The following is a 12,912-nucleotide window of genomic DNA, read 5'->3' on the forward strand; positions in this document are numbered from 1 at the left end:
ATGTGGAACAAAATGTGGTCTAAGCCTCTGTGAGAGAGATTTCACGAAACACATTCTCACGTTAGAAAACAGCTGCCTTCATGCCAGGCAGACTGATTTTTGGCTTCAGGAAATAAATGTGTTCTCCAACACCCCTGATATCCAAAATGTCATCATCATTTTACATTCAGATGCAGCTTAAAAATATACCAGTGCAGGCTTTGTTCAAGATTAATGATGTGATGATCAAACCCTTTGCCTGAAAGGGACTTGGCGTGAGTGTGGCCAGCTTCCTTGTTCAGCTTTCTTCAGAGTCCAACCTCACACTTGGGCTTTGTCCCTTCCCCACTCCTGATGGTGCCCACCATAGACAGTGCCCAATGTCCATTTCAGAATTGCTCCCACCTGATGTCAAACCCTTCAGAGCCTTTACAAATGCCTGCACACACTCCTATACCAACTAGATTTCTTTTCGCAGGAGGAGAAATACAAACAACCATGGTGGCAAACAAACAAAAAAATACCCAGGTGGATCCTCTTCAGTGATTAAATAAGTTCCTACCAAAGTAGCAAAATGTAAATTTTTAAAAACAATAGTGGGATTTCCCTGGTAGTCCATTGGATAAGAATCCGACTTCCAATGCAGCGAACACAGGTTTGATCCCTGGTCTAAGATCTCACATGCCACAGGACAACTAAGCCCACTCGCCACGACGACTGAGCCTGTGTGCCCCAGCGTCTGCACACTACAGCCAGAGAAGCCTGTCTGCCGCAACTACGACCCGACACAACCCGATAAATAAATAATTTAAAATACAATAGTAATGGTAAAACCATAAAACATAGAAAGCCGAACTCTGTTCTAAATGCTTTGTGTGTGGTGTGTGCTTAGTCACTTCAGTCGTGTCTGACTCTTTGTGACCCCACGGACTGTTGTCTGCCAGGTGCCGCTGTCCATGGGATTCTCCAGGCATAAACACTGGAGTGGGTTGCCATGCCCTTCTCCAAGTGATCTTCCTGACCCAGGGATGGAACGAACCAGAATCTCTTACATTGCCTGCATCGGCAGGTGGGTTCTTTACCACTGGCGCCACCTGGGAAGTCCCTCTAAATTAGAGTCAATTCCCATTGTTTGAGATAAGTTCTATAAAGTTGAGACAAACACTGAATTGTGAATATTGAACCACTGTTTCTAGGGGAAAATGCAGGATTTGGTTCCTGTGAGCCTCTGGTCACAACGTGTTCGTCAACTGATCAAAATAAAACCTTGCTTTGTGTGTGTTTCCGTTGAAAGGCACCTTACTTAATATATTGGGCTTCTCTTGTGGCTCAGCTGGTAAAGAAACTGTATGCAATGCAGGAGACCTGGGTTCGATCCCTGGGTTGGAAAGATCCCCTGGAGACGTGAAAGGCTACCCACTTCATTATTTAATTTATATGGATACTTAATACAGTAACATTGAACTCATGCCGGTAGCACTCCAACTCATGACCGAATGAAGCTTATCTAACACGTGTATTTTCTCCACAAGGGACATCACAGCCTTCTTGGGCTTAGGAATGTGGGACTGCACTTCAGCCTTACGCCAGGGATCAGTTTAAACAGGGAAGTCAGCAGTGAAAAACCCAAAAATGTAAAAACCAGGACACTAAGCAAAACACAAAAGGACACTTGACTGCATAAGGTGAGGGCTTCCCAGGTGGCACGGTGACGATTCACCTGCCAGCGCAGGAGATGCGGGAGATGTGGGTTTGATCCCTGGGTCATGAAGATCTCCTGGAGGGAGAAACGACAACCCACGCCAGTATTCTTGCTGGGGAAATCCCATGGACAGAGCAGTCTGGTGGGCTGCAGTCCATGGGGTCGCCAAGAGTCAGACACTACTGAGCATGCACTCACAGTGTAAGATTTTTAAAAAGCACTGTAAGTATTGATTCAGGGGTTACAAATATATTGCAGTGGGCGGATAAATCAGTAAATATGGAATAAGGATTGACTGTATTGAGACTTTAATCTTTACAACAGCCCAATGGGGTAATTAATTTTCTTCACCTCATTCAACAGATAAGGGACACTGGAGCTCAGAGAGGTTAAGTAACTTGCCCGAGGTCACACAGCTAGTGTGGCAGCGAGGCTAGGATGCAAATTGAAGCAGTGTGGCTCCAGAATCTTCGCCACAACAAAGACAACTTCAAGAGCCAGCAAGTTGAAAACGACAAGCTTAGACATGGCTGGAAACAGAAAATGTCCTGCACTTGGTCTCCGCTCAGTCAGCAGATCGTTTCTGATCAGGAACAACGGTCGGCATTCAATCCTAACAAAACCACGAGAGCGACCGGAATGTCCCACACTAGGGTAGTGGAAATGGAGATCTCTTGTAGCTATTATAATTATGAAGATTCTGTTGAAACATGGGGGGATGTTTGTGATCTGTTCAGAGAGGGGTGGAGAAGGCAAGATAAAAACAGTACCTACGCGATAAGCGCAAAGTTGGAAAAAAGTGTGTTTGTGGGACCCAGAGTGGAAGGTGATAAATGTGAAAATGATATCAGCTGTTGAGAGAGGGTGGTGGCATTATGGGTGATTTCTTTGTTTGCTTTTTTAAATGTTTCTTTGGCGGTTGATACATCCATCTTTTCAGCAATCGTGGCAGGAACATTCATTACAGACTGCTTATCTCTTGCCAGCCTCTGAAGCCTGGGAGATGCCTGATTGTCGGGCAACAGCATAAAACAGAAGGAAAACACAAGTAACTAAGAGACAGCTTCCAAACACGGCAGTCGCTGCATTCTCTGGTGCAAACAATCAATGGACGCAGTGGATACCAGTGGTCCCCGGGGAGGGAGAGCAGGGAACCCAGGCCCTGTGAGACCCTGAGATGGTCGGCAGGTGGAAAAGTCTGACCACCTGGCCAGGCAGCGCCTGCCTCAACTTCCTTCCAGAGGCCACCTTTTCTCCTGATGCTTCCTGAACGGTCGCCGTGGCATCCCGCCACCCAAGCTCTGAGGCTGGTGCGCCACGTGGGTCTCTCTTTAAGCAGACTGATTTATGAAAATGTGGATTTATGAAACTGATAAACAAGGAGATAATTAGTCAGACTGTGAAAGGAGTCTAGAGGAACTCCTCTATGGCAGCTGAGCGCGTCAGGAATACGCATGTGGGATCAAAGAAAAGCGGGTGGGTTTTTTTAAATGGATAGCCTACTTGCACAAAAAAACTGCCCTTGGTGTCCGGGATTCAGGAAAATCAGATCCAGTCCCCGGCCCTGGTGGAGATGGAGCCCCCAGCCACTCGCTGCCCTATTGTACTCTGTTCCCTTCCAGCCGGGGTCCCCAGCCTCTGGGACCTAATGCCTGATGATCTGAGGATGGAGCTGATGGAATGATAATAGAAATCAAGAGCAAAACGTGTGCAATGTGTTTGAACCGCCCTGAGACCATCCTCCTCACCCAGCCCACGGAAAAATCGCCCTCCACGGAACCCATCCCTGGCGCCAAAATGGGTTGGGGACCACCGCCTTCTAGATTCTGTATGTTTCATGTCACGAGTCTCCCTGTCTCACACTATGGTATCTGTGTGTTCACGCTCCCTTCACGCCCCCCCACCCCGGGTGTGGGGTCTGTGCCGAGTGCAAGGAAAGGTGAGGAATACTCTCAGAACCTATTTCTGGAACTCAAGGTCTCGCGGGAGAGAGCAGGCATGGACGTGCATCCTAATTCAGCCCCCGGGTATCTAACCACGTCGCAGGCATCGTTTCTGCTTATCTCGTGATGACCTCCGAGGGCACTTGTACAGAGAGCTCTTTTGTACAGAAGACGAAGTGGAAACACCGAGTTAGAGCACAGGGGGGACAAGGGACTGTGACCAGGGACATGAGACGCTTGATAGCTGGGTGGTCGGGGCACAAGCAGGGGTCCAGATGAGGAGAGGACTAAGCTGAGCTCCAAGAGCAGGGGGCGTGCTGCTCACAGGTCTGCTTGCACCAGGCTTATAGCAACTGTATTGGTCTCTAGGCGCCTTGGCTGCTGTGTGACTGTGGGCTGGCCACATGCCTCCTTTGGACCTCAGGTAACCCCCAGGGTCAACCGGGGGCTCTCAGTGTCAGGCATTCAAGGATCATCTGGATGTCCGCTCACTGTTTTTTTTTTAATTTGGCCACGCCAGGTCTTAGTTGCGGCATGAGGAATCTAGTTCCCGAAGCAGGGATCGAACCCAGGCCCTCTGCATTGGGAGTGCGGAGTCCCAGCCACTGGAACACCCAGAGAAGTCCCTCAGCTCACTTTCAAGAAGACACGTTTATCACCAAAAGGATGACGATGATGACGGAGAAAGCATACTTGGATGGGTGGGCTCACTGCGGACCCTCAAATCCCTTGTCCTGCTCGATCCTTCACTGGCCCAGGAATTAAGATCCTGGCATTGGCCTGTTTTATAGACGTACTTGCCCAAGGTCAGAGAGTCGAGGAAGTGGCCGGGATTTAAATTCTGGTCCATGAGGCTCCAGAGCTCATCTCCCTGCCACGTCATCCTGCCGTTTCTTTTCTCCTCACCAGGCATCACGCCACAGATCTCCACACAAGGAGAGTTCAGAGGAGAAGCAGTGGCTCCCAGGTAGGGTGTTTTGGAGGCAGTGGCATTTGAATGAAGCCTTGAAGGATGGAGAGGCGGGGGACAGTGGTGTAAGGAGCCTGTCATTCCTCCTGGAACCGAGTGGCTCACAAACTCCAGTATTTGTCCTCTAGGAGGTCACCAGCCCCCATCCATGTGGGCAGAGGTGTTGTGGTGCAGACGACTGAGCTCCGTGCTGGAGGCTCTGCCATTTCCCAGCTTTTATGGGCAAGTCCCTACACCTCTAGGGCCTGTCTCCTCTTCTGTAAAATGAGACCCAGGATGCCTAAGCTCATGAGGATGGACGGGGAGGCCAGATGACGCTCCAGCTCAGAGATCGGTCTGTGCAAGACCCCCTTGGCGCTGGTTCTCCCCTTTCTTCCTTCTGCCTAAATCTTCTCATGGGGCAGCGGGTTCACCTCTCAATCGGGTACACTTTCCTGTAAGTTTCCCTCAAACAACCTTTTTCCCAAAAACACCATTGCTGGGTTCTTAGATCTTAGACCTGCCGCCCTCTAGTGTGTATATTACAGCCCCACTCGGCAGTTAGCTGTTAACTGTTCCTCCTGTCTCAGCCCTTTGATGTTGTGGGCTGCTTTTTCGTGGGTCCTGTTAGGCATGATTACATCTTTCATGAGGCCACTGAGTGAGCAGAATCACTAAGCATCCTCTGGGCAAGGGTTGTGCGCGGGTCAGCAAGAGCTACCGCATCTACCCCACTCTCCCTGGTCCTCTCCTGGAGCTCATGATCACTCTCTGCCCCTTCTGGCCTAGTCCCAGGTAGCCTTGTGCTCACCCACCACTGCTGGGAGCAGTTCCTTGAAGGCCAGGGCTGTGTGGCAGACACCTGTCATTTTCAAATGTCCAGTCACTCGCCCTCATCTTCCAAACACAGCTCAGATTCCCCTTGAGAACTGCCCCCTTCCTCCGCTTACTCCACATGGCTTGAGTGAGACTCACACCCTTGCCCAGCTTCATGGGGTGGCCCAGGAGGGGCCAGGCAGACTCTGCCACCCCACCAGGCTCAGGGCGGCGGTTGGCTCATGGATGGAAACTCAGGACTTTTGAGTGAGGATGGGCCTCAGCACTTCTGCTGGAACCATTAAGAAAGGTGTGTTTTCTTCCTCTAGAGGTGGGATGTCAGTGGGTTTCCAGGGACTGCCTTGGCCTCCGTGAGGAAGGCATCTTTGTGAGATGGTTCCAAGGTGACAAAGCAGAACTGAGAGATGGAGAGGAACTGATTTCAGTGGCACACTTTGAGTACCTGGATCCAACTATGCCTGAAGCCCGCCTATTATTCCGGATTTGTTTATTTCACAAGGCAATAAGTCTCACTGCTTAAAGCCATTTACTTTGGGCTCCTGTCCCTTTGCGCAGAGGAACACTAAGGCTGCCTGTGTCTCCCTCATTGCAATGCTCTCCTTAGTACCAGTGGCAATGCCAGGCACTGAGAAGGTACTCAGGGGAATCCTGCTGAGAGAATAACAGAAAAACCTGATCAGCAGTTTGTGGGTAGCTGTGTTCCAGACAGGTCTCTGAGAACTCAGCCCAGTGATTACACACCCCCTTCTTGGGTCACAGGCAACCCAGTACGCAGACTGGGTTTTCACCTCCCTCTGTGCCCAACATGAAGTTCAGAAGAGGCTGGGATTTCCCTGGTGGTCCAGTGGTCATGACTTCACCTTCCAATGCAGGGGGTGAGGGTTTGATCGCTGGCCGAGGAGTTAAGATCCCACATGCCTTGTGGCCCCAAAACCAAAACAAAAAACAGAAGCAGTGTTGTAACAAATTCAGTAAAGACTTTAAAAATGGTCCATATAGAAAAAAAAAGGTTTTTAAAAGGCTCAGAGGCTGGTTTTCAACCCAGTCATTTTAATTGGTGTATAATTGCTTTACAATGTTGTTTTAGTTTCTCCTGTATAGCAAAGTGTATCAGCTATATGTGTATAGATCTATATACCTGTGTATATGTACCCTCCCTCTTGAACCTCCTTCCCGCTCTACCCAGTCTTATAAGTAGATTTCCTACTCAATTTCAGTTTATCCCCACAAAACCCCTCCATAGTGAACTTAGAGCCACTGGCAACCCTGGCAGATTTCTCTCCTCTGGATTACTGATGACAGAGTCAAACAAAACATAAATAAGAAAGTACAGAGACTTTGCTGGTGGTCCGGTGGTTAGCACTCTGTATTTCCACCACAGGAGGTACAGATTCAGTCCCTGGTCTGGGAACTAAGATCCCACATGCTGCGTGGCAGGACTGAAAAAAAAAAAAAAATGTAGGGCCCAGCTCCACCACTTCCTGGCTGCATGACCCTGGGCAAATGCTTGCTGTCCTGGTCTCCACTTGCTCATCTGTAAAACGGGTGCAATAACTGCCTTAACGGGCAGTGTGTGGATAAAACAAGATGATGGGGGCGAGCTGCCTGCCACACAGCTGGCACTTCAGCAAAGGTGCCTTCTCAGGCTCAATCTGATGACAGCTCGGGGGCACTCCCACTCTGCATATGTCTCCATTTGGAGGCGTTTCTAGCTTTACCTTCTAACTCCCTGTCATCCAGCCAGCTTCCTCTCGGTGACAAACACATCTCCCAAATTTTATGGCAGCTCCGTTTTGACATATTTTTTTAATTGTCTTTTTGCTGCAACCTCCTCTCTGGCTCTTCTCAAATATGCTATTGGCCGGTGCCTCTTTGATCACGCACGTATTGATCCCTCGATTAATAAGAAGCAATTTGCTCGTGAGGAACGATAATACTCTCCTCCCAGACAAGTCACGTGTATACGATTCAATGATCGCCCAGGTGTTCGGTGGCACCATCCGGCCTGCCAGAAACTGAATAAAAACATTCTGTTCCCTGGCATTAATGATGATAAAAACCCATATCGGTCTCATCAGCGCAAGCCTGGGTTTGAGGTTGCCCCTGGGACGGAGGGAGACGAGCACAGAGCAGCTGTGCACATGGGATGTTGCCTGGCATTTCTGGCTGGTCTTGGAGAGTTTATCTCTTCAAAGGTGCTCTACTGGGGGCAGGACTGCCTTGCTTGCAGGCATCTGGAGTGAGGGAAGGTCTCGTTGTCATAGATACTGGAGGTCTTAGTGAAATTTAGTAAGAGGGCAGGTAGGCAGGGATGCTAAATTCCTATAACACATGGGGCAATCCTGTACATTAAAAGCTTTCCCCATGCGACACGCCTCCAGGGCCCCAGCTGACAAGCCCATCAGACCAGTGCTGAATTCACATTCAGAATAACAACCCCCAGACTCTCCTGCCTACAAGACCCCAAGCACAGCCCCAAAGCGCAAAGTCCCAAATTAGTTCCCCTGTCCTTCTTGCTCCTGCAGATCTGGGGGGTGTGGAGCTGTAGGATCCTTCTGTCTGTTTTGGGCTTTGATTTGAATTCATTACCAAACTCTTGGGGAAGCTTTCCAGGTGGTGCTAGGGGTAAAGAACCTGCCTGCCAATGCAAGAGACTCAAGAGATGCAGGTTCGATCCCTGAGTCAGGAAGATCCCCTGGAGGCGGGGCATGGCAACCCACTCCATTTTTCTTGCATGGAGAATCCCATGGACAGAGGAGCCTGGCAGTCTACAGTCCATAGGGTCATAAAGACCTGGACACAACCGAAGCTTCTTAGCGCATACACACCAAAATTTTAAAATTCAGGATATTTCACCACACAAGTCCAGATTTTCAGTGTCTCCTGTCTCCTTGTAGGATATGAACCCCTGGGCCTGTGAGAGTTCCAGGCGCCCACTGTCCCCACCAAGCTAGCTTCACTCACTGCCTGACCCCTCCTAGCATCTAAGTTTGCAAACTGAGCTTTCCCCAAGGTTCCCGAGCCTGAAGACAAAGCACAGTGAACTGCAAGTGAACTTGCATGGCCTTGCAAAGGCCCGGAGGACATAATACTCTCCAACCAGACCACAAGCTTTGACCTCAGTCAGTACACATGGCATGGGGCTGCAGGTTTTTTATGAGAACCGGCACTCCAGAGTCAAATCAGGACTGACAGCTTTAAACGACATTGACCAACTTCAAACACAAGTGTAAAAGGACTCCCCCTTTACACAACAAGGCATGATTACAGGCTCAGATTTCCGGGGACCTTCAAAGCCTGTGAGATCACAGGCTAGGTTATTCACACATGGCCCCTGCCAAATTCTAGCTTTTCTTAACAAACCCAACTTCTCTCAGAACAGAGGCACGGAGACGAGAAGCGGGCCCCATACGTCTGACGGTTTGCTACAGTTCAATCGAAAGATGCGATTAAATCAGTGAATGGGGAAATAGGAACTGGGATGGCAGATATTATCCCAAGCCTCCGCGTGGAGGGCGACTGCAGCCCGTTCCGATGTGAAACCGAGCCTGCACGCTGTTAATAACTCTAAATAGGCTTTTGATTTGGTTAATATCAAGGGCTGCTGTCGGGCGGCTGCATCTTACCGGTTCCTCTGCTGGAGCAATATTAAATACTCATCGTGCTTCTCATCAAAGTCTGTCACCATGTCCTTAGTGTAACCCTGAAATGAAGAAACAGAGCGGTGTGATGTTGGAATGCAGGGGAGCATTTACTGAGGCCCAGGTACAGCACACTCCCCACAGGAGGCCGAGAGGCAGAGGCTGACCTTGACGAAGGCCCGGCTCCCTGGGCCCATCACCCTGGCGACCCAGAGCCCCAGAGACTGCCTGACGGCCCAGTGGGTCTCCAACATCTGCAACTAACAATCTACGGAAAGGAGAAGGGCGATGTGATTCCCCAGCCTCACCGTTCGTTCCTCCCACGCCCTAATAAAATCAAGGACTCTGAGCATATTTGAGCTTTACTGTTTTCTCCATGCTCGTGATTTGGTGATCTCTATTACCCCAACCAGATGGAACCCAGATCAGTTGTTTGAGAGAGAAATCTCATTTTTTTTTCCTTGCCACTGTGAAAGAAATGCATGCTTATTATAAACAACTCGGTCATTACAAAAATATAGGATGCAGAGAGTGAAGGTCCCTTTGAAACAGATGTTTGTGGTTTTCTGCTTCCCCTTCTGGTTGCAGAACTCTGGATTTCTTTGGGGGAACCATTCAGTCCCTTTTCCCAGTTCGCTGGCTCCCTTAGATGCCCTTGAAAGTTCCTTTGGTCTCCTCTTGGGTCACATGACCTTGACTTTGGTCTTGCCCATTAACACAGTACTTCCCCTGGCTGCAGGGATCCACTGGTCTGGAGATGAGCCTCGGCCTAAGCCTGGCCCTTGAAAGTCAGCCCAAGGACTTTACTGATACTCCTGGGGAAAAGCTACTCTCTTTCCACTCGGGTGCTAAGGTAACGAGACGCAGGCTTGGAAATGCCTGAGAACGAAGTCAAGAAAGAAGACAGCAGATCCCAGCGATGCAAAGACAGAGAGACCTAATGATGTAATTTGAGCCCCTGGATCCACCCATGCCTGAAGAAGTGTCTAGACAACTTAGTTATGACCCCAATGTTATTTTGTTTCAACTGAGTTTCTGCCATTTGCAGCCAATAGAATTATAAGTCGTATACCACGGCCTGATCATTAGAGATAACCCATATTAAAGATTTTTACAGCCCTATGGGGAGATAGTAAATCTATAATAAACTATAACTACTAAAAGTGACATACGGACCTCCCTAGTGGTGAGGTGGATAGGAATCTGCCTGGCAATACAGGGCACATGGGTTTAATCCCTGGTCTGGGAAAAGCCCACATGTCCAGGAGTAACTAAGCCCGTGTGCCACAACTACTGAAGCCCGCAAACCTAGAGCCTGTGCTCTGCAACAAGAGAAGCCACCACAGGGAGAAGCCCGCACACCCCAGCCAAGAGTAGCCCCCATTCGAGGGAACTAGAGAAATCCCACAAGCAGCGACGAAGACCCAGTGCAGCCAAAAACAAGTGAAAAAGTGACATCTGCAATACCAGTGAAACCTCCACTATGATCTGATCCATGTTCCACTAGATGCTTTTCTTTGCTTATGATGTACATATATCTGTATTTATAAACACACACACAGACACACACATTCTTTTAAACGAAAGTAGGGTCACACCGTAAACAATGCTTTGCCATCTTCTGTGCTTCTTAACTAACTTAACTTCTTAACTAAAGAGACAGCGTGGGCTTCATTCTAGTCACAAGTCAGACGGATTACGTGTTAAATGGCAAGTAAGGCGCTTATAATAGAAACACAATTTGTGTGAAAATCCTAACGATTATCACGGGGAGAAGAAAAAAAAAGAATTTCCATCATTCTCGTCTTAGCATCTCAAAATATGCCTTGCACCCCATTAATCTACCAGAACCCTTCCCAAGGGTGACCCATAACCTCCTAAAGCAAATATGATAGCTTTTTCCGCCTTCATCCTTTTCCATTGATCCGGGGACACGGGGAGCTGTTCCCACCCATTCATTCCCCAAATTGTCCCCACATCGCTTCCGAGGTTCTGAATGAGGCTCCTCCCCTCCCGCACCTTCTCTGGCTGCCTTCTTCCTTGGCCTTGGACGTGGATGGTCACTGTCTCTGTCCATCTCACCTCTCTGTGCCTTTCTCCCTCTGTCTTCCCATCTCCTTCCGATTCCAAGGAAACAGGTCCCCTGGACGGGGAGGCCAGAGAGTCCCTGCGAGCCCAGCGCTGACAGCCCAGCCCCCTTCTCACCCCTCTTCCTGCAGGAAGGACCCTGGGTTGTGGCCGTCTGCTTCCTTCTTTCCCTATCACTCCCACTTTTCTTCCCAGGCTCCCCTCTCTCTGGGCCACCTGGGGACAGGATGCTGGATTCCCATCTTCTCTCTCACCCTGAGTCTCTGAAGCCTCTGAGTTTTCCTGGGGTTTTTCGGGCTATCTAATCTGGCCAATCAGGAAGTAAGGAATGATAAGAAAGGATGATACTAGGAAATCATAAGAAATTTAAACAAAATAGCAATCGGTGTTCCTACTCCTATTTCCCTGGCTTCCTGAGAAAACCAGAGACATTCCCTGGTCCTTCCTGGACTGAGTCCTCCCTCATCTTGATTGTGAGGAAAGGGCCATGACCTCAGGAGAGCTGGTAGGTTGCGGGATATGGGGTCTGGAGAGGATGCTCAGTTCCTTTTTCAGAACAACGTGTGTACGAGGCGGACAGTTGACGCAGCATTTCCATATACATGATTCTCCTTTGATCTTCGCAGCAACCCTTGAAGTGGTTATTACTACCCCATTTAAGATACAAGGAAACCCATCCCATGCGCCTTCCGGAAACACAGATCCTACTCCACGGTAATTTACATAACTATTTTGAGATATTAAAATGGCCACTGATATATTATGGTATGGGATGAAATATTCAATGACATTTTTAGATGAAATATGAGACTTCAAAGAGATCTCAGCTCGGGGTGGGCTGCCCTGGGTTTTCACCTCCGGGAATACATTTATTCGCCTCTGCCAGGAGGGAGATGTCATTGGAAAGATTTGAAGAGCTCAGGCACAGAGCCAGCAAAACTTCTCATCAACCCCATGTTTCTCAAATGCTGATGTGTGCACAAATAACCTGGGACTGTATGGAAAGCGAGGTTCTAATTCAGGGGCCCAAGATGACACCTGTAACAATCTCCCAGGCAATGCCCACGGGCCACACTTTGCCAGCGAGGCACTGGACCAGCCCTGTTTACTCCTCATTATTCACAATATGCCCACCTCTAATCAGGTCAGCATTGAACTTGAGCTGTGAAGAATGTGAGCTTTGGAGTCCAGTGGGTATTGCATGCTCAGTCGCTAACTTGAGTCCAACTCTTTGCGACTTTATGGACTGTAGCCTGCCAGGCTCCTCTGTCCGTGGGATTTCCTAGGCAAGAATGCTAGAGGGGGTTGCCATTCCCCTCTCCGGGGGATTTTCCCCATCCAGGGATCAAACCCACATCTCTTGCGCCTCTTGCATTGGCAGGTGGGTTCTTTACCACTAGCGCCACCTGGGAAGCCTGGCTTCAAGTCACAACAGTGCTATTTGTTTCTGTCAAATGGAGGTAAAAATAGTACCTGTCTGGTTGGATCTGTCTTTACCTCATAGGCTTCCCTGGTGACTCAGTGGTTTAAAAAAAAAAAAATCCACGTGCCAATGCAGGAGACACAGGTTCGATCCCCGATCTGGGAAGATCCACTGGAGAAAGGAATGGCTACCTACTCCAATATACTTGCCTGAGAAATCCCATGGACAGAGGAGCCTGGCAGTCTATAGTCCACGGGGTCACAGACTAAACAACAGCAAAAGCAACATACAGTCAAAGGCGAGTTGGATGCAATAATAAAAAGGCCATAGCACAGAATCTGGCACTTGGG

At 49.1% G+C, this 12,912-nt stretch overlaps 1 protein-coding gene across 4 annotated transcripts in view; it reads right to left on the bottom strand.

Annotated features, from left to right (window-relative positions):
* Positions 1–12,912, bottom strand: part of KATNIP (katanin interacting protein) — a 231,358-nt gene that overhangs the window by 161,940 nt on the left and 56,506 nt on the right. For all 4 annotated transcript variants that reach the window (XM_088832877.1, XM_088832876.1, XM_055409734.2 and 1 more), the window contains one exon: positions 9,037–9,113. In XM_088832877.1, the coding sequence (XP_088689003.1) occupies positions 9,037–9,113 (77 nt within the window). The remainder of the gene's footprint in view (positions 1–9,036; positions 9,114–12,912) is intronic.

Source organism: Moschus berezovskii, chromosome 27 (assembly GCF_049115385.1).
Source record: "Moschus berezovskii isolate FMDL1 chromosome 27, NW_MosBer_1.0, whole genome shotgun sequence".
Lineage (NCBI taxonomy): Eukaryota > Metazoa > Chordata > Mammalia > Artiodactyla > Moschidae > Moschus > Moschus berezovskii.